This window comes from Cupressus sempervirens, chromosome 5, assembly GCF_028749045.1.
Source record: "Cupressus sempervirens isolate cs-2001-9-10 chromosome 5, ASM2874904v1, whole genome shotgun sequence".
In the NCBI taxonomy this organism is placed as follows: domain Eukaryota; kingdom Viridiplantae; phylum Streptophyta; class Pinopsida; order Cupressales; family Cupressaceae; genus Cupressus; species Cupressus sempervirens.
The window spans coordinates 569,543,448-569,564,538 of record NC_143122.1 but is presented as its reverse complement, the minus strand read 5'-3'; the positions used below and the strand labels follow the sequence as shown (position 1 = coordinate 569,564,538).

The following is a 21,091-nucleotide window of genomic DNA, read 5'->3' as shown; positions in this document are numbered from 1 at the left end:
AAGGATAAAAATGTGATTGGGACAAAGTGGGTTCTCAAAAATAAACTGAATGAAGATGGAAAAGTTTCAAGAAATAAAGCAAGGTTAGTTTGCAAAGGTTACTCTCAAGAGGAAGGTATTGATTATGGTGAAACTTTTGCTACTGTTGCAAGATCAGAAGGTGTTAGAACTTTAGTAGCATATGCAACACACAGAGGATTTAAAGTTTATCAAATGGATGTGAAATCTACATTTTTTAATGGAATCCTTAAGGAAAAAGTTTACATTGTACAACCAGAAGGTTTTGTAGATCCTAGCAAAAGGGATATGGTTTATAAACTACACAAAGCATTGTATGGTCTCAAGAAAGCTTCCAAAGCTTGGTATGAAAGACTTCATAACTACTTGATAAAGATTGGTTTTCAAAGAACAAATGATAGTAGTAGTCTGTATATCAAGGATGGACCGAACAAGAAAATTATATTGGCAGAAATATTTGTGGATGACACCTTATTTACAAGAAATGATGACTTGTGCAAAGCTTTTTCAAAATATATTGGTAAAGAATTTGAGATGTCCCTATTTAGAGAGATATTCTTTGTTGGATAATAGATTCAACAAAAGAAAGATGGTATCTTCATTACTCAATCTAAATATATCAAAGAGATTCTAAAGAAATTTGGAATGGAGGATTCAAAGACAATTGGAACACCTATGTCTAATGGACATAATCTTTCCAAAGATGATGATTCCAAGGAGGTAGATCAAACCACGTATAGATCAATGATTGGTAAACTATAGTATGTTGTGCATACTAGACCTGACATTGCTCTTGCAGTTGATATAGTAGCAAGATTCTCAACAAATCTCAAAGAAAATCACATGATGGCAATCAAGAGAATCATGAGGTATCTGAAAGGTACTAAAGAATATGGATTATGGTATAAGAAAGGAGGCAACTTAGAGCTAAAAGCCTTTGCTGATGTTGATTGGGCAAGAAGCGTTGATGGCAAAAAAAGCACCGGTGGTGGGGCATTCTTTCTTGGTAAAAGACTAGTGTCTTGGACAAGCAAGAAAAAAAAAATGTACTTCTTAGTCCATAGTAGAGGCAAAATATGTGGTTGCAGCAATTAATTGTTCAAATATTGTTTGGTTCAAACAACTATTGACAAGTATGAAAATAGAAATCAAGGATCCAATGGTTATCTTCTATGATAACACTAGTGCAATTAATATATCAAAGAATCTAGTGATGCATACCAAAACAAAACACAATGCTATATAAAATTTCATTTCTTGAGAGAATTGGTGCAAGACAAGGAAATAAGGTTAGAATATGTGAATACTAAAGAACAAATTATAGATATATTTACCAAGCCATTACCTAAGGATGTATTTTCGAATCTAACAGGTAAGCTAGGGGTTGTTCCCTAATCTGAAGCTCACTATAATAAAGTTTAGTGATGCATCAACTAGAGCATGATGAAGATCAATTAGTTAATGTAGTAATGATAAGGGCACCTTGCAAATGAATCATACATATGATGCACTAATATTCATTGAATATTGTCTTTAGCATGAGAATTCAAAGAGGGATAAGTTTACTGTCATACTCATAGAAATGTTATAAAGATAAAAAAGTAAGAGATGTCAAAGAGGGAGAATGTACTTGGTTTGGTATCAAAGATAGAGTTTTCTATTAGACTTGAAGATGTTGAAGACAAAGTTTTGCTGACAAAGGGAGAACCTCAAGATAGAAGGAGTTCACACTAATAGAGGAAGTTCTCATGGATGAGGATTAGAATGAAACTAAGGATATGTTCCTTATTTTATTTCTTGCTCTAAAATTTCATTGCATTATGACATGTTGTGTCGCCATCAATGCCAAAGAGGGAGATTTTTGGAAACAATTACTTAATTGTGTATTGTCTTTGATGTAACACAAAATGTCATATCATTTCCAGTTAGTGTATGTCGAGCTCACTCGGGCATTGAAGACAGTTTCCTGTGATTGTCAAGTTTCCAGAGTTTGCCTAGTTCAGAAGACAGTGTCTTCAAAATTCACTCAAGTGACAAAGAAAAGTTTGTAGAAGTTGAGTGTTAACCAAGTTCACTCAGTTAATGAAGAAAATGTTGGATGGAACTAGTGTTAACCAAGCTCACTTGGTTACTAAAGGAACTTTGTGAATATGAAGTGTTAACCGAGTTCACTTGGTTAACATAGAAAAATTTCTTTGAGTTAGTATCTACCAAGCAAGGTTAGCTAACGAAGGATTTTCTTGTTTTGGCATATTGAGTTCAATTGATTTGTTTGTTGGTTCTAGCTAACTGAGAAGATGAATATTAATTATTCTGAGTTGTATTCAAGCTGACTTGACAATATGTAATTTATAAATATAAGGTCAAGTCGAGGATTGAATGTGTGGAACATAATTAAAGATATGATGATGCTTAGAGGAAGAGAATTAGAAGGATAAGAAGAATATCATTGGTGAGCTACATTGATACATTTGATCAGGAAGGATCAAGTATAAAAGCAAAAATTGAGATCTATAATCAACAATTCAATTCTATTAGAAATCAAGTTGTAACGCCCCGCTAGGGAACCCAAAAGAAATTAACCTAAAGTTTCACTAAGTTTTCAAAACTTTTTTTTTGAAAGATAATAGCTTAACAATAACATATATAATATAGTGGATGTATTAACATACACATAAGCACATACCATAAAATAGATTACAATTCTTAAGGGTCTCATGACATTGAATCACATTTAAGTTTTAATTATTATTAAATCCAATATATAACACATCCGTACTGAAGAATAACTACGAGTACAAATTCCATTTAAACAATATACAATTACAAGATGTCACTTGGCATAACTAAAATGCATAATCATCCATTGTACAAGTCATAGGGTATGAAAGGCTAAAACAATATACATCATGAAATAGATTACATCATCTCGTAAGATCTATGAAATCAAATACAATACACTTAGAGTATAACCATCCATCATAGAAATACAAGACCAAATAAAAGGAACATCTATAGAAAACACATCTATCAAAAACATCCAATGGTTGGATCTCAATGGTATAAGAAAATTGCACTACCACTGACCTCATGGAACCTAAATGGCCCACTCCCATCGTGCTGAGGAGATAAACTCAAGTCCCAAATGGATAACAAACTCAAAAGTCAAATCCAACATCTAGGTCAAAGAAAATCCTAGAAGCAAACTATCTCAAAGGGTACCAAGATGCAAGTATCAACTAATCCCAGAGGCAACACAAACATGTAGGAAATCTACTATGTAAGTGGGCAAGTGTCATCGCATGAGCCAATTCTAAGGTTACCCGATAGTCTTTTAATACTCTATCCCCCTAGTGTCTCTATGCAGTGTTAGTATCCTTTTGTATAGGCAAGGCATACTAACAAGTCACCTCTAAGGTTATGCTAGTAGTATTTTAATACTCTAGCCCCCTAGTGACTTTATGTGGTACAAGAATCTTATTAATTCATTTTAAACCCATTTAATGAAATGTTATCACTTATTAAAATAACCTACAATCAGTTACTTGTCAGCTTCTTTAGGGCCTCGGCCTCCATTGCAAGTCACTTCCCAACATTATACATAAAACCTACCCTAAGCTTAGCAAAAGAAAAAGATCTCAAATGACCATAAACCACACATCAGTTCTTAAACAAGTAACTAGAAAGTATTGAAATATTACTAATCATTATCATAGATTCCACCAATATGATCATCCTAACAAGACTGATCCAAAATCAAGTACACATAAACCAAATCCATGTCATAATATGACATCACCAAAAAAAAATCATTTAATCACCTCAATCCTATACAAGCAACTAGGAAGCAATCCAAAGATCACTAATATAACTCAAAAGCTATATTTGGCAAGACACATCATCCACCTCAGTTATACACAAGAACTAGAAAGCACATCAAAACATCTTATCAATTTAGCATAGAGCACACTTGACACATCACCATGGTTGGGTATAAAAGATCATAGACAAAACAACATCATGAAATCACAGAACAAACCCCCAAGCCTCTGGTAAACATCCTGATTTGGTCAAAGCTAATTCAACCTTGAAACCCAACATCAATAAATCACACCTCACATAAAGCACATGCAATAGTAACTTTTCATAATTCATTAGGTTTTGGAAAACACACAAGTTTAAATTTCACTATAGGTTTCCAAGTTTTCATTTTTGTTTTCAGACACAAGATTTGATGTTCAAAACTAGGGTTTCAATTTTCTTTTCCAAGTACTATTGTTTATAGAGTTTTCAATTCCAAATAGGGTTTCAATTTCCATTTCTCTAGTTACCAAATTCACTATGGTTTTCAAGTTCACTAGAATCCTAGAAAATTCAACTAATTCATACAAAGTTGTTTAAACACGGTTTCATAGTTCAATTCATTTCCAAAAAACAAGATTCAATATACAAGTGGGGATTCACTTTTTATTTCCAAGTATATCGTGTTGATAGAGTTTTTAGTTTTCCATATTTTAGATGTCAGATTCATAAAGGTTTCTGAGTTTGCAAGAATCTCTTAAGATTCAACATTCCATAAATAGTTGCTTAAAAATAAAACTCTATTTTCAATTATTAAACTATCTTCCAATACATCTTAATAATAAAATTCTTCAATTTACATATTATTAAAACTCACAATAATTAATTAATTTATTAATGATAATAATTATTTAATTTATTAATAAGTTATACTAAATCATTAATAAATAATTACTTTTTCAATTAATAAATTACTAATTTAATAATATTTATAATATTAAATAACAATATATTTATTAATTATTAATATTAAATATTATCAAAGTAATATTATAAAATTAACTATATTAACCATTTATTAAATTATAAAATATAATAATTTTAATTTATAACAAAAATAAATAAATAATTTTTGTCTATAAAAACTAATTTTTTAAAGCCCAAAGGGCTCTCACGCAATGTGTGAGGATGTTGTGGCAACGCTCAACGTTGTTATGGTAGCATGAGCCACTATCAAGTAATGCTCATGACTACCATGGCAACGTGAGTCGCTACTAAGCAGCAAATCAAGTGCGAGGCAGGGGGGAGGTCATTACCCCTTCCCTTATTTTATATTGTTTTTAATTTTTTAAATATAAAATAATAAAATAAATAGCACCCCCATCCATTTTAAGTTTGTACAGTCTAGATGCATGGTAATGATTAGCAACACATTTTTTATAGTTTTTTTTAATATATGTATATAAAATTATCACAGTAATTTACTATGGTAATTATATATATAGTCGATTTACACAATAGATCTGTTAAAACAAATACGAATAACAAATCAATTTGGTATTTCAAATTTTGATTTCTTTTCCAAAACCAGCATCCTGATTTTACCAATTAGATTACAAATTTCTAAAACTTTTAAGATAAGGGTTTCAATCCTTCCCTTCATTTACAGATCTCTTTAAGAATGGAGAATAATAAAACACAAACCAAAGTTTCTAATTTCCAATTTGTATACAAATGTTTTCAAAAACCATGAACAACCAAATTCACACATAAGGGTTTCAAATCATCAAATTACTTACAGAGGTTTCCTAAAATGAAGAACATTAAATATGCAAACAAGGGTTTCAACCCAAAGGAATTCTAAAAATAGAAATACAACAGACGCAGAGAAGACAAGAATTCAAAGAATGAGCAACTATTGCACAAACCCACAAGATCCTACCTGGGTCTGATGCTAAAACCATGAATGCACAAAACATGCAAGAATTTCCTTCTCTTTCAAAAACTCTCTTCTCGAAAATTGGCTCCACCAAACCTTGGTTATTGCAAAATGAGTTCTAGATCTCTGATAAAGAGTTCTCCCCTAAATTTAGGGTTTGGATTGTGCAATCATGCGAGAAGACTCATTGATATTCATCTTTTATTATTTTATTATATTTTAAATTTCATGCAAACCTTTTTTCCATTTATTTAAAATATCTTTATTAAATAATTTATTTTATCTCTTTAATTGATTTGTGAGACATTTTTAATAATATATTTATTAATTCAATTAATAACATTATTTAGAATTTATTATTAAAATAAAACTCCTAAATAATTATCATTAAATTAAATAAATATAATTATGCCTAATTTAGAACTTTAATAAAATATTTTAAATTTAATTCTTTTATATAATTAATTTTTTAATTAATTAAATATAATTAAATATCAAATTTTCTTTATAAAATTTTCATTAAATTATCTTTTAATTTGATTTAATTATAACAGAAAATTATCACATACCCACAAAACCAAATACAACAACCCAACTGAAGATAAAGAACATAATCAAACTTCAGGGTTAAAGTCATGAATTCACGTCACTTGACAAATTTAGAAAGGTGAAACTAACTCAAATAATTGTCATATTTTCTAGGACAATTGTCTTGGGTTAGGATTTGGACTCAAGAGTTATCTTGCCACTTATACCATTAAAAATACTGCGATAGGGTACGCTCATCTTGGCAATTCAAGGAAGCGATACCTGGTACCTACAATTTGTATAAAATCCATGCATGCACAAACACATATATTCTAAACTAGACATGCAATGGCAAGAAGTGGTACATCATATAGATCCTGACTAGTAGGTGACTACAAATCCCTTCCTCAATCACATCAGAAATGTCAAACATAAAGAAAACATACATGTACACCATACACATGCAAGTATGGGGTAAGTATCCATAGAAACCGCATATAAATCATTCATTTAACTAACATCATTAAATAACTAAAAGTCACTACATAAACATATATATCATCCTCAAACAATCATGAGATAACTGAAATAACTAAGTAACTCAATATGTGTATCAACTGAATATGATGTAACATTTAATCAAATCCAATAACCAAGTAATGATAATCATAAAACATAATCAGAAAACTAGCCTAAAAGAATTTGGCAATACGACAAGAAAATTCAAGTAGGGGTAGGCATTACATCAATTAATTAAATATAATTAAATATCAAATTTTTTTATAAAATTTCTATTAAATTAAATCATTAAATTATCTTTCAATTTGATTTAATTATAATAGAAAATCACAACAGACCCACAAAACCAAATACGACAACTCAACTAAAGACAAAGAATAGAATCAAATTGCAAGGCCAAAGTCACAAATTCATGTCACTTGATGAATTCATATGGATGAAACTAACTCAAATACTTGTCCTATTTTCTAGGAAAATTGGCTTAGGTTAAGATTTAGACTCAAGAGTTATCTCCCCACTTATACCATTGAAATATTGTGATAGGGTATGCTCATCCTAACAATTCAGGGAAGTCGATACTTGGTACTTGCAATCTGTACAAAATCTACGCATGTACAAAATCATATATTCTAAACTAAATAGGCAATAGCAGGAAGTGGTACATCATGTAGATCTCGACTAGCAGGTGACTATAACTCTCTCCCTCAACCACATCATGAACATCAATCATAAAGTAAAAAATATACGTACACCATACACATGCAAGTATATGGTAAGTAACCATAGAAACTGCATATAAATCATTCATCTAACTAACATCATGAAATAACTAAAAGTTATTAAATAAAACATACACATATCATCATAGAAATAATCATAAACACCTAAAATAAATAAGTAACTCATCACATATATAAACTGAGTATGAAATTAACATTTAATCAAATTTGGTAACAAAGCACCGATAATTAGAAAACTAACCTAAAAGAATCTGACACTACAATAGAAAATTCAAGTAGGGGTAGACCTTACATAGGTCATCTCATTGTTATCTTCTAACCATTATAGCAATGATCTAAATCTTTTAATAGAGTTGACAAGTTAACAGCTATTTGTAAATCCTCTAACAAGGTGGCATTTCTATTGAAGTGCCTATTAAAGACCTCCAACAAGGCCACTCCTAATAGGGTGATTAAATCCTCTAATAGGGTCACACCTAATAGTTTGTTTTGTAACCTTTAATAGGGTTGGATCCTAATAGGGCTCACTTCAAAAGAGTGAAAAAAAATAACTACTTGCAATTGGAGGTTTTTCCCAAATTGAGTTTTCATGTTAAATCTCGGTGTCACTTATGTTCATGCTAATTGCCTTCATGTGTATGCAACTAAGGTTAATTAAGGTTGATCATAGTTAACATCTTAAAGATCAGTTATTATCAAGTAACAATTAATTTTCAATGTTTACTGAGTTATAGCATCTGCTAATGTTGACTGAATGCATGTGTGTTTACTGATTTACAACAGAATACAAATTATTAGAGTTTATGTTTAAAGTTGAGTTGACAACTAAGGGATCTGGGATTTATTTTTGTGGTAACTAATTCACCCCTCCCCTCTCTGTTACTCCTTCTTATATTTCCAACACTTTATGCTTCTCAAAATCCTATGTGGAAATTTCAATCACTCCCTTTTTTTAAAGTAGCCTACTTGGAAAGTCATCTTTTTATAACTAAGGTTTCAGGTCCACATTCTCAATTTGGATGCCACATCATTATGCTTTTTACCAAAGTGTCCAAAAAAACATAAATAAAAAGTGAGACCAATTATTGTGCAAAAAGGGTACCCATACTTGTGATGTGGCATCACACCATTGGTTAATTTTTCCAATTAAGGGTACATTTTATTCAATTATAGGTATTCATCATTGTACCAACAATTTTAAAGTCACAACTATTGATGTAATGTTGTAAAAAAAAGATACTAAGTCAATAATTATGAATATTTGATCAATAAGTATGGGTATCAAATCAACAAATCCTATCACAACCATTAGAAATCTCAAGTATTGGGTCATTTCCCTTATCATATTAAAATGAAAATTAGTTTTAAATCTATACTGGCGAGTACAAGATACATGCATATCGAGATGGTAATTGCTTGATTGCATCAATAAATATCATAATGTAAAGCATAGATTTACAAAGCCAAATTAAACATCAATGCTTGCAACATCAAAAATATGCATACCATGAATTCTATAGAATAAAGATAGTGAGCATACAAGCTCCAAATTCTATAGGTAGAGTACACCAATCCCCAATAGTGGTATAGTTAACAATGCCTTCCAAACACATGGAACCGGCAAGCCCACCCCATTGTGCTCATGGGGACTCTAACTAGGTCATAGTTATAAAGGACAAACACCTAAGAGGATACACACATGTCAACCAATGCATGAATAAGGTAAATACAAATGCACATGTAGGTCATGATTAAATATTCCAAGTCACTACTCAGAACACTCTATAGGCTACTATGTAGAGGACTCTATTGGAGTGTTAGTGCTTGGCTCGTAGTAGCCCAAGTAGCATCAAGTCTTCATTCCAACTCCCTTTGGAGGATAGGCTTGGAGTGTATCTTTGATCAACTCACTTGGGAGGCCAAATATTGTGTCATCTTTCTAACTCCCTCAGGATGCCAAACAATTATTGACCTTCATTCCAACTCCCTTAGGAGGCTAGGTGGTCAAATTTCCTTATCTTATATTATGTTTTATTATCACATGTTTATTTTGTTATCACTTATTAATAACTTCTTCATGTTACCTTATCAGCCACTTCTGAGCTGGGATAACCATGAGAAACCACTCCATGATTCTACCCTTTATACCATTTTCATTATACAAGTGCCACAAGGCAATGCAACCTAAAATGAACCCCAATACTCAAAGGACTTGATTGGCTTCAAGCCAAGAGTATGAGTATTGTAAGATCTCATCAAGGCATGATCAATGTGCTCAAAGGTGGGATCATGACCATCACTATGCATCTCAATGCAAAACAAAACCAAGCAAGTAAAATCTCCAATAACACATCTCAAGAAAATACACAAACACACTCTATCGGGCATTTTTTTTGGAGTATGCATTCATCTATTAATCTATCAATAATAGAAAAAAATTATGGGATGAGTAGAAGCAAGGAGAATCCATTCTAATTCCCAAAACTTTCCAACAAAATCCTAACATAATCTTGGATGAAATGCAAAACAATGCAACATAAAAGAATCGACAATTCAAACTCCTCAAAAATCAATAAAATTAAAACCCATTACCCTTTTTGCATCCAAATTGAAAAAATAAAATAAAATCTATATTTTGGGCATGTATGCACAACCCAACAATATAAAGATACTAAAACTTCAAGCCCCACACACAGAAAACATGAAAAGCTTATTCTTGATGAAAGAGATAATGAAAATAAACAAACTTCTAGGAGAACACTAGTTCTTAGCCCATGAAACTAGAGAAATAAAGTTCAAATTAAAGAAAATCCATAGGAAATATTTGGAGAGTCCTACCTAACAAAAAATAGAAAAACTCAAAAAAAATGATGTGCGAAAAATAAATGAGCTACCAAATTGGATGAAAATATCAACAAAGGATAGGAATCCCACCATGAATGCAATGAGCTATCATACATGATGATCCAAGAAAAATTTATCCAAATGGTTTTTGGAGCCAAAACTCTAAAACTTTAAAAACTCAAGTTACAAGTGAAGTCTAAAACTCATTTTTTGCCCATATAAGCATTTTCCAAAGTAAATTAAAAATTAGATCATTTAGACATTCAAATAATCAATTGACCTATTAACCCAAATTAAATAAATTGATTTCATGTGTATGCAATCCAACTATGAAAAATTACCCAATAATTTAAACTGAAATAACTAATATCCCAACATACACTTAAATTGGCACTTAAAAATAAAATTATTTTCACAAGCTATGGGAATCTAAATGCATAGACACACTCATGGGGGAAATCACACTATGCATTATAAATTTTGGATTTACCAACATGTTCCAAATCTTGATAAAATAATAATAATATAGTTATGTCATCCATATAGGGACGACATTGGCTCAACATGCAAGGCTAATGTCACTATCTCATGGTATCATTGTCGAGGAAATAGATACACACTCAAATCTAGAAACATAAGATAAATGTACCTGGTACCTATTCATAGAAATATGCAAACATCAAGTGCATGTGCTCAATATATAAATACCAAAGCACATATAACATAGATAATTATTGTAAAGGAAATTTGGGCATCGCGTAGATCTCACAAGAAAATGACTATGACTTTGTCTCACTTCATACCAACACCAACACGCAAGATGCATAGTAGTGGTGCAATACATCAATATACAACATATATTCATATAACATTGCATTAAATAAAACCATTTAAATAAATACTTTAAGGCTATTTGGAGCATATATCAACTAAAAATAAAAGATAGATATCTACAACATATACCTACAATAATGATGAGTGCATTAATAAACATCCTCCAAATGCATAATTCATTTTCCAAGACCTAAATACAAAATAAACCAGACATCATCATAAAGCATCATATCAAATTAGTAGCATCATCATGCAGATATGATCAAATTGAAGAGAAACATAATCTAGCATCTAACATCTATGATACTGGCAATCAAAATAATGTGTAGTCATTGATGCATCTCATCGTGTAGATAATCAAATAATAACAACCATAGTATCTCTCGGGTCAAAATAACAATGGAATAGAATGAAACATGAGAGCTACATAAATTATAAGTTAAGAATAGAGGATTTTATGCATATCTAAATACTAGAAAAAATGAAGTTAGTCAAAGCATAATCATTTTAGATGTTTAAGTCGTCTTTTATTTTGATTTAAAATGTGCTACATTAAGAGCATGGATCTAAGATTTGCATTGCATCTATGTCAACACTAGTTTCTTTTTTTATTGATGATACATTTGCAAGTGGTTGTGTCTTCTTTAGTATGGTGGCATCCATATAATCATATTAGCATCATTTTACTACAAGGCAATCTTGTATTATCATGGATATATCCTCAACAGGTATGTAGATATTTATTAATAATCAATATAACATATCTTGATAGGATGGTGTCAAAGGGACACTTGGGGGCTTGTTTAGAGGTAGATAGACAATGAAAAATTGCTTTCTTACAATCAAGTCTTGCATATATTTGAAAATATTTGAGCGCAATAGAAGCTTGGGAGTTATAATGTGCTAGAAAATTCTTTGATGTGTAAATGGTTGTGTAACTAAGAAAATTTACTAATAGCTTTTGTTGTGTTGTGTGGTGCCTATTTATACTTACAATATGTTTTTCTTTTCTCTTTCTCCAAAAAAAAATTAAATTATATGCTTTTCTTATGCAATTTACCCAAAATATTTAATAGTTGAAACTTCATGGATGTTTATGTCTATTAGGATGTAAAACATGATAGGATTGTAAACTGAAGTCAATTAACAATTGATCTTTTGAATATTGTGGATGAGCTACCAGATATAATTTTGCCTACATGACACAAATGTACGTGTGTGGTTGTATCCGAAGTGGTTACACAATGGGGACTAAAGTGTTTAACTATGGGAAAGACTCAAAATGTGACATGTTATGAGATTAAGGGGTATTTTAATGAAAATAAATCAAAAAGAGCTTTTTATATCATCTACCGAATAAAATGTTAAATGAGAGGGAAAATTTCCTAGTAAGAGTTTTGATCCTCACAATAAATAATGAAAATAGTTATAATTCAATATGATCACATAGTTGAGATCTTAGTTGATATTATAGATAAATTTGAAACCGAGAGGAATTAAGGTACACCAAGCTATCTATATGATATTAATTTTAAATTCCAATGTGATTGATATTATTTTTTACTATTACTTCTAGTTTGGTGAGATTGTTGTGATGCGGAGCCTAATTAGACTCGAAGGTTTATTCAATGCATTTTTTTCTCCATATTATTTCTATGGGGGTTTGGGAGCAGCATCCCCAAGATGGAGTCAAGAGGTAGTGCCCCTGCAGAGTCCTAGGGCAGCACCCTAAGTGCGCTCCCTGTCACAGTACAAGGTAGGGTCGAGGGGTAATGCCCCCATGGGGGTTTTTGAGGGTAGCACCCCTGAAGCCAAAAATGCCCATATATTTTAAAAGGCGTTGGCTATTATTTTTCTATTATTCTAGCCCTAATTTTGTAAGCAGAAAAAGCTTGTAAAAAAAGGCTTAAGGTTAGGGATTTCATGATGTAAGTTGATATTGTAGCTTCTTGTAGTGGTATTAAGTTGTAAGGGATTATGGATTGTAATCAAGTTGTAATCATTGGATAATAATAATATTGGACTTGTTGTTGGTGGATGTAGCCCAAGGATTGGGTGAACCACGTTAAATCTTGTTGTCTTGTGTTCTCTTTTACGTGATCTACTATTTTCTGGTATTGGTTATATTTGCATGTAAATGTTATTTCTATCTGAAGTTAATCCTAATAGAGATTGGAGTGTTTTGGTGTGCAAATATTTTCATGATGTGTAGTGGAAAGATTTTGTTTGGAAAGATTAGTAGTCACCCATCTCCTTCATTTCTACATTGAGTTTCCTTTCTTCATATTAAATTATACCTAGTGTTCTAATCAATTCAACTTTCTCCATATGTTTTTCCTATTGGAGCTTCATTTATCCATGTGGGATTATATTTTGGGTTGTGGAATGGATCTAACTTTATCATTTATTGGCAATTATAGATCTAACATGCTTTCTCTTCTTTTCTAAAGTTTTCCTCTTGAGGGAATTCTAATTTATTTCACTTTCTCTGTACATTTGGTTTGGAGATTCACATGCCATTATGGTATGTGTTAGGCAGTCTTCTTTTGTTGCTTCTAGCTCATTATGTTGTGTGTTGTCCTACATTCACATATTTTTGAGTCCTTCTCTCTTGCTCTTTCCTTTTATGGGATGTTGGAGTTATTTATCCAACCCAATGGGTGCTTGTGGTTTAGTTCTCAACTAGTCATTAGTACTTTGCTCTTTTTCTTTATGGTCACTTTTCCTATTGTCCTGTTTCTAATGTGTTTATTAATTTTCCGGTATTCTCTCTATTTGTATGCTTGTTAAGGTTGGGTGGACAACTCCTCATCTATTATGTGGCCTCCACCATTTTTGTTGTATTCTCCCATGACATTTTGGTATAGCCTTATTTCTTTACTATCTCTATATGTAATTACTCAGTCTTATTTCAATGGTAAGGTTTGGTACCTTAGTGAGTTTCTTCAAAGGTTCATTTTTTGTAACATTTCCCTACAAGTTGTTGTGATCCTTAACCTAAAAGAGAAAAAGTTCATAAAGCTAATCTAAGAAGGAGCACTCAGGTTAATAGAAATGAAGTGACCTATTATTCCACTACAACTAATTATATGGTTGAAGAAAAAGATTACTTTGATATTACATTGAGCCAGTTCATCCAACAACAGAAAGAGAACAAAGACAAGGAGAGACAAAATAGAGATCTAGAAGTAAATACAAGCTACTCATTTTTCTTCCAGACCATTTATTGTTTGACTGCTACCTAGACCTCTGAGATTGCGCATCTATTTGCACCCTTCATTATTAACAATAAAGTGTTGAATGGTTAGAGGGACCAAATACTTGGACAACTTGGGTTTGGTAGCATCCCTTTTTGTATAACTTTTATAGTAAGAGTTATTGTATATGTCAAAAGTCGTGTAATATTGTAACTTCCTTGGAGCTCTACATATGAGTTTGTAGTGGCTACTATGGATTGTGGTACTATGTAACTAATGTTACACACACAATGAATTATGAATGACACAATTTTGATCAACATATAACTTTCTTGATAACAAGTAGTCCCCTATACTAATTCAACAAGATTAATTTTCTTTTTAAAAAAAAATTATTGAATATTTGTGCTTGATATAAATTTAGAGTGGCAATGTGTGATCCTAGATAATCTGAGGTACTAATATCTAGAGTAAGTGTTTTAAACCATAGTTAGCACTTAAGCAAGGATAATGATGCTATTCTAAGATTGTCAATGTAAAAATATCATTAGGAAGTTGTTGTGTGCAAAGGAAAGAGAGAACAACTCTCTTGATAACTACTACTCCCCCTAGACTAGTTCAACAAGATTAAAATAAAGAAACTCAAGTATTGAATAATTGTGTTTGGTATAAATTGAGAATGCCAATATCATCAAAATTGTTAAGTATCTATAATAAGTGTCTTGAATCTTTACCATAATTTGGAATTTCTACACTTTAACAAAGGATAATGTTCATATTTTAGAATTCTCAATCTTTACATTTTCAAAATTTTATCTAGAGGTTGAGATCAAATAAGAAATAGTCTAGATTAAGATCACGTGAAATATAGCAAAAATAAGATAAAGCAAATCTATTCTAAATAAGAGATAAACAATCTAGTTTATATAAACCAAAAAAACCAAGATACCAATTAGATGCATTTTAAATTAATTGTAATACTAATTAAATAAAGCTAAGAGATAGAATTATGCTATAATAAAAACATGAACATAAAATAACATACAAAGAATGCACTTTTCTTTTTAAAAATTAAGAAAAATTGAATACATAATCTATTGATTTTTTTTTTTTAATAAATTGTTTTGCATTTGCTAGCACTTACAGCAACATAGTGGGCATAGCTTGTAATTAGGCCATTGAATGCTTGCGTCAATAAAATGTAACGTTCATTGAAGAAACAATGTAAACCCATTTTTAAAAATATCTATACTGACCTTGTGTAACGTCCTAGAAATGGTGAGGGCCGCATGCATGATAGTGCTTGTGCAATGCAAGTAATTATGTGACAGGGAAAGCAGAGAGCAACACTGAAATGATAAGGTCTTGGCATGTCTGAAACATGGCATGATTTATGGTAGCAAATTGTGTGAAGAAGTAAAGTTTAAAAGATTTTAAACTCATATAGTTTCAACATCTTAAGCATATTGTTAATTGCTTGTCCATTGCAATTACAGAGAGAAGCAGAAATGTCTTTTGTGAAAATATTTAATTCGAATTAGAATACTAATTGTCTCCTTGATTGACAAATTTCTCCGTGGGTCCTCCATTTAACCCAAGTTGCGTTTGGGGTTGGGCTCTTTTGTTGCAATAGAATAGACTGCCCTAGTTTTTGGAGATGATAAAAAGGTAGAAGATTGTGATTATGCATGCAAAGTTTTGGGAAGCTGATGTGACTGGCTCTGCATTCTTTATATTCTTCTCCCAATTCAGCAAAGAAGCAAGTTTGTTGAATAGCTTGTAAGCATGTGACAACAATTCAAAGTTTTGTTTTTATTGTTTTCTTCTTTTTGACTCGCTATATTAACAAACATTTTCCATGCTGTTTGCTTTTCAGTTTGAAGGGACATCAATTATAAAAACACTCTGAACTGCCATTTATCCTTGTTTTATTGCAGAAAATGAGGAGGACTCAACTTATAAAGGCAGAGTGTGGTACGAATAGGAATAGTAATGGTGATAGAATAGTTAAAGTGGCAATGGAGATCCCATCAGCCCTTAATTCTGCTTGTGAGACCCAGCCCACTAAATTGGAAAGGGTGTTTTGCATGCAAGGAGGAAATGGAGACACAAGCTATGCAAAGAATTCTCAGGGGCAGGCAAGTAATATATGGTTCTCCAGTTTATACTATGCACTAATATATACTGGTGCATCATCCTAAGAACTGAATATCCATTTCTGTTAGCATGCATCTAGAAATTGTCTCTTTGGAAGAGGATGTCTTCTAACTCTAGATGTCTCTTGTGATTGTAGTAACTTTTAGTAGACATTGTAACCATAATCCTTTACAAAACTTTAAAACAATCTTATTGTGATTGTGCGTTTTGTCTGTACCATGGACCAGCACCCTCTTGCTGCTTTTCTTATAAAAACACTTGACAACAGTCTCGTTGATGGTTGGATGTTTTTTCATGCTGCAGGCAAAACATCTTCAATCACTCAGGCCTCTGCTGGAAGAGGCATTGAACAACATGGATCTCCCTGAATCAGAAACCTTAACCATAGCTGACTTGGGTTGTTCTTCTGGTCAGAATACACTGGTGATAGCCAATGTTATAGTGAACTGTTTGATGAACAAATACAAGCTTGCTTCTCTAAACATGCCAGATTTCCAAGTATTCTTCTCAGATTTACCTTCCAATGATTTCAACACCTTGTTCCAGCTGCTTCCTGTTCCCATGGAGGTTCCATATTATGCTGCTGGAGTTCCTGGCTCCTTCTATAAGAGACTCTTTCCTAGAAACACTCTTAATGTAGTCCACTCCTCTTTCTCTCTTCACTGGCTTTCACAGGTGTGTATAGAATGTGTTGAAGATGATTTATATCAAAGTATAGTAAGATTTTATGTATGGATATCTCATGCCAGAACATATTCTTGTTTGTTTGATTACGCAGGTTCCTGATGTTGTGCTAGACCCCAAGTCTTGTGCATGGAACAAAGGCAGGGTTTTTATACACGGTGGATCAAATGAAACTGCCAATGCTTACAGGGTTCAATTCAAGAGTGATTTTGAAGATTTTCTGAGAGCAAGATCTGAGGAGATGAAGAGTGGGGGATGCATGTTTTTGGTTTGCCTTGGAAGGACATTCCAAGACCCCACAAATCAAGGTGGAGGGGGCATCTTGTTTGGTACCCATTTTGAAGAGGCATGGGATGATTTGGTGGTGGAGGTGACTCTCAAATCATTCTCTAAATTCATTTGTGTTTGTGCTTCAGTACTATGCTTTCTATTAGAGATAATCTACTTTTACCACTCTACTATCTTTCAGTTACTGAATTCACCTTGTTTAGCAGTGAACAGGATATCGTTCATTATTATGTTTTCCATTTGATATGTGCCAAGATTATATGCTGATATCATTCAGATGAGATGACCTTATTTCCTATGTCATACCTTTTAAGTTCTGAATCTTTATATTAGAGATAATCCACTTCTACCAGTCTACTATCTAATTTTGGTAATTGAATTCACCCTGTTCAGCAGTGAACGTGACTATCTTGATTATGTTTTTCTTCTTTTGGGGAGGATTTTAAGTCGTTTAAATTTATATTCTTCTATTTTATATGGGTCTAAGAGTCTATGCTTATTTACCTGAGAGTTAAGATCTGAAGGATATCCTTTCTGCGAAAATAATTCAAGATGAACCTCCTTTCTTATATCATACCTTCAAAGTTTGAATAATGCATACCATCACTTTAATCAATTGTTATAGTAGAGCTACACAATATTTGATCTCTTTTTTATTTTCCATATATTTCAAATCCTTTAAAATCGTTTAAGAGAATTAGAACCTTTCACGGATAGCAATAAATCAGTAGTCTCAGAACATAGTTTGTAAATAGCCCATCTTGTTTTTGTATAGTTTGTAAATAGCCCATCTTGTTTTTGTATTGTTTGACCCAATCGCTAATGTAATCCATTGTGCAAGAAAAAGAGAGACCTTAGCGTAGAAGCAATACATGATGGCTGTTTACTAGAGTTTCACCGTCAGCTGTCATCTTATCTCTTTGATCATTTCTTGAAGCAAGTGATAGTGTGGTCCATCTAGCAAACTTTTCTCTTATACATCTTTCACTTCTTTGAAAGGCTATAGGTCTTATCATTTTCCACCTTTTGATAGCTGTTAAATCAATCTTTTCAATGGGTACTTTGGAATAATATCATTTAGTGGAATCGATGGTACATTGAATTGTAACCTTTTGAAGGTTTAGAAATCCAGATACATTTTCAAACAGCTCTGCAGTCAACAGAAGATAGAAAATAAAATGATTTTTTTCTCATAGAAAATCTTCTTTATATTTTTAATAGTTGCTTTTCTCTGAAGTGTCCGGAGAAGAATTTTTTATGGACCATATTGTTAAAATTAAGCTATTTTATCATTTTCTTAATTATATTTTATATAAATTGATAAAAACTTTTAAACAATTTCTTAAGTGATTTTATAAGATCAAAAATTATTTATTGGAGCATGGGTCCCATGAGATTTTAAAGTATGGGTCTCATGAGATTTTAAATGAGTGTTAAAACTTATCTTGTACAGTTTTCTTAAGTCTTTTGGGACCCATGTTCCAGAAAAATTGTTATCCACTTATAAAATTAGATTCTTATTTATCAAAATAGGAATCTCTATTTTTCAGCTTATACATATTGTGGGGAATCTTTGGCTGAAGTTGGAAATTTCTCCCACCAGTTTAGGAGATTTTTTGCCACATGTTTTAGATTCCTAAAAATAACTATAATAAGAATTTTTGTTTTAACTTTCTAAAAAAACTCATTTTATTTTTTTAACGTTGGTTGTTATTATAAGAATCTATAGACTTCAAACCAAAATTTTAAAACTTCAAATTTTAAGCTTTCTCGCTATTATAACTATATATTTATAATTATAAAAACTTTTTAAAGCTGTCAACAAATATATTTTAAAAACTAGTTTAAAAACTCCTATGAAACTGTATCAGATCTTTCAACTAAAATGGTGAGAAAACTCCTCCATTTGTTTAATAGAGCTTCAGTTCTTCAACTATTTTTATGGTGGGTCTTGGATCTTGTTTGATAAGAATGCTAGGACTGACTAAAACGTTTCCACAATAGACTTGGAAGTATACTTTGAGTTAAGAGAACAATAGACAAGATATTTGTCCTTCTTTGAAGTACGATTAAAAATATGTGGTAGTCTCATATTACTGAAGTTATATGTAAGCTTAAAAACCTATCTTACCCTATCCTGAACTATAACAAAGACATTTCTTTTCCTTTTTATACAAGACAACATATGAAATGATTAGCACTACTAATCAAAACCTTTTAGACATTATCAAATCATTTGACAATACTTTAGATAATAATAGTTTCAAATTATCTTGTACCCAATTCATTTCACAAAGTGATTCAACACACTTGATACCAAAAACTTCTACACAATCATTATAGACTGATGTGTGTAAAACTCTTTGCAGGGAATGGTGGAAGCTGAGAGGAGAGACTCATTCAATGTTCCATTCTTTGCACCAACTGTGGAAGAGTTCAAACAAGTGGTGGAAAAGGAATCATCATTCACAATAAACAAGGTGGATGTGTTCAAAGGGGGCAGTCCATTAGTAGTAGAATGTGATGAAGACAATGAGGAATTGGCAAGAGCATTCACAAACTCATGTAGAAGTGTGTGTGGAGTACTTGTAGAGAATCACATTGGGAAAGAGCTAAGCAAAGAGCTGTTCAGCAGGATGGAGAAGAGGGCAACGGAGCATGCAAGAACACTTGTACATGAACTCCAATTCTTCCATGTTGTGGCTGCCCTCACAAGAAAATCATTATGACTAGATAACCCATGTCTTTGTTTTGTTTGGGCTTGAAATAAAAAGGATCTTATAAACTACCCATTAGCAAACAAGATCTGGGTTCTGTACCATTTTGATAACGGTTTTCTGAGTAGTGTTTTTGTTCTTGTTTTCGATACAATAATGAAGGGGATCTTTTTCTTCCTTTTGTGTTGTTGGTGGGGATGAATATGAATGTGAATATGATGGTGCGGGCACCGAGGGAGCAGCATGATTCATTATCTATGCATAGCTATTACACTTTGTTCATGGCCCAAAATTTGTCAGAGTCTCATAATTTCAGCTTTGTCGACCAACAAACAAGAGAGAAGTGTCAAGGACCGACACATCCCAAGGTGGAATCAAAAAGCCACTAACAACGGACGTCGTTAACTTTGATGAAACTCATTGCTCTATGCCTAGTACGCATTCAATGTTTTGTACAAAGCTGTTTCAACCAGTGGGTTTCACGAACGGAACATGTACTCCTTTTTGCCAACTTTTTCCTCTTGTGAAAAGGATTGGCATCATTGTTCTTATAAATCAGTAGTTAGTATTGGTGGTCCTTTTTTTAATCACTTCTAATTCAAATTTATATAGGTATTGACATCTTTATTTTTTATGAATAAGTATACATCACGTTTAAGTTATTTTTAATCACATCTAAATTGATATTATTGATTGAACATTTTTTAGTTACATTTAATTGAAAGTTATGGATAAGCGAGCAATTAACTTCTAAATTATCTCATGAATTTGATGACCTTGCTGTTCGGAATAGAGCTCTTTGCTGAGATCTCCCTTTTGTTTCTC

The 21,091-nt window shown here is 32.0% G+C and overlaps 1 protein-coding gene across 1 annotated transcript; it reads left to right on the top strand.

Annotated features, from left to right (window-relative positions):
• The first annotated feature begins 16,082 nt into the window (after positions 1 to 16,082).
• On the top strand, positions 16,083 to 20,853 carry IAMT1 (IAA carboxylmethyltransferase 1). The gene is made up of 5 exons (XM_089831926.1): positions 16,083 to 16,199; positions 16,358 to 16,558; positions 16,881 to 17,252; positions 17,356 to 17,631; positions 19,919 to 20,853. The coding sequence occupies exons 2-5, from the start codon at positions 16,361 to 16,363 to the stop codon at positions 20,276 to 20,278; spliced, it is 1,206 nt and encodes a 401-aa protein (XP_089688052.1). The 5' UTR covers positions 16,083 to 16,199; positions 16,358 to 16,360; the 3' UTR covers positions 20,279 to 20,853.
• Positions 20,854 to 21,091: the final 238 nt, after the last annotated feature.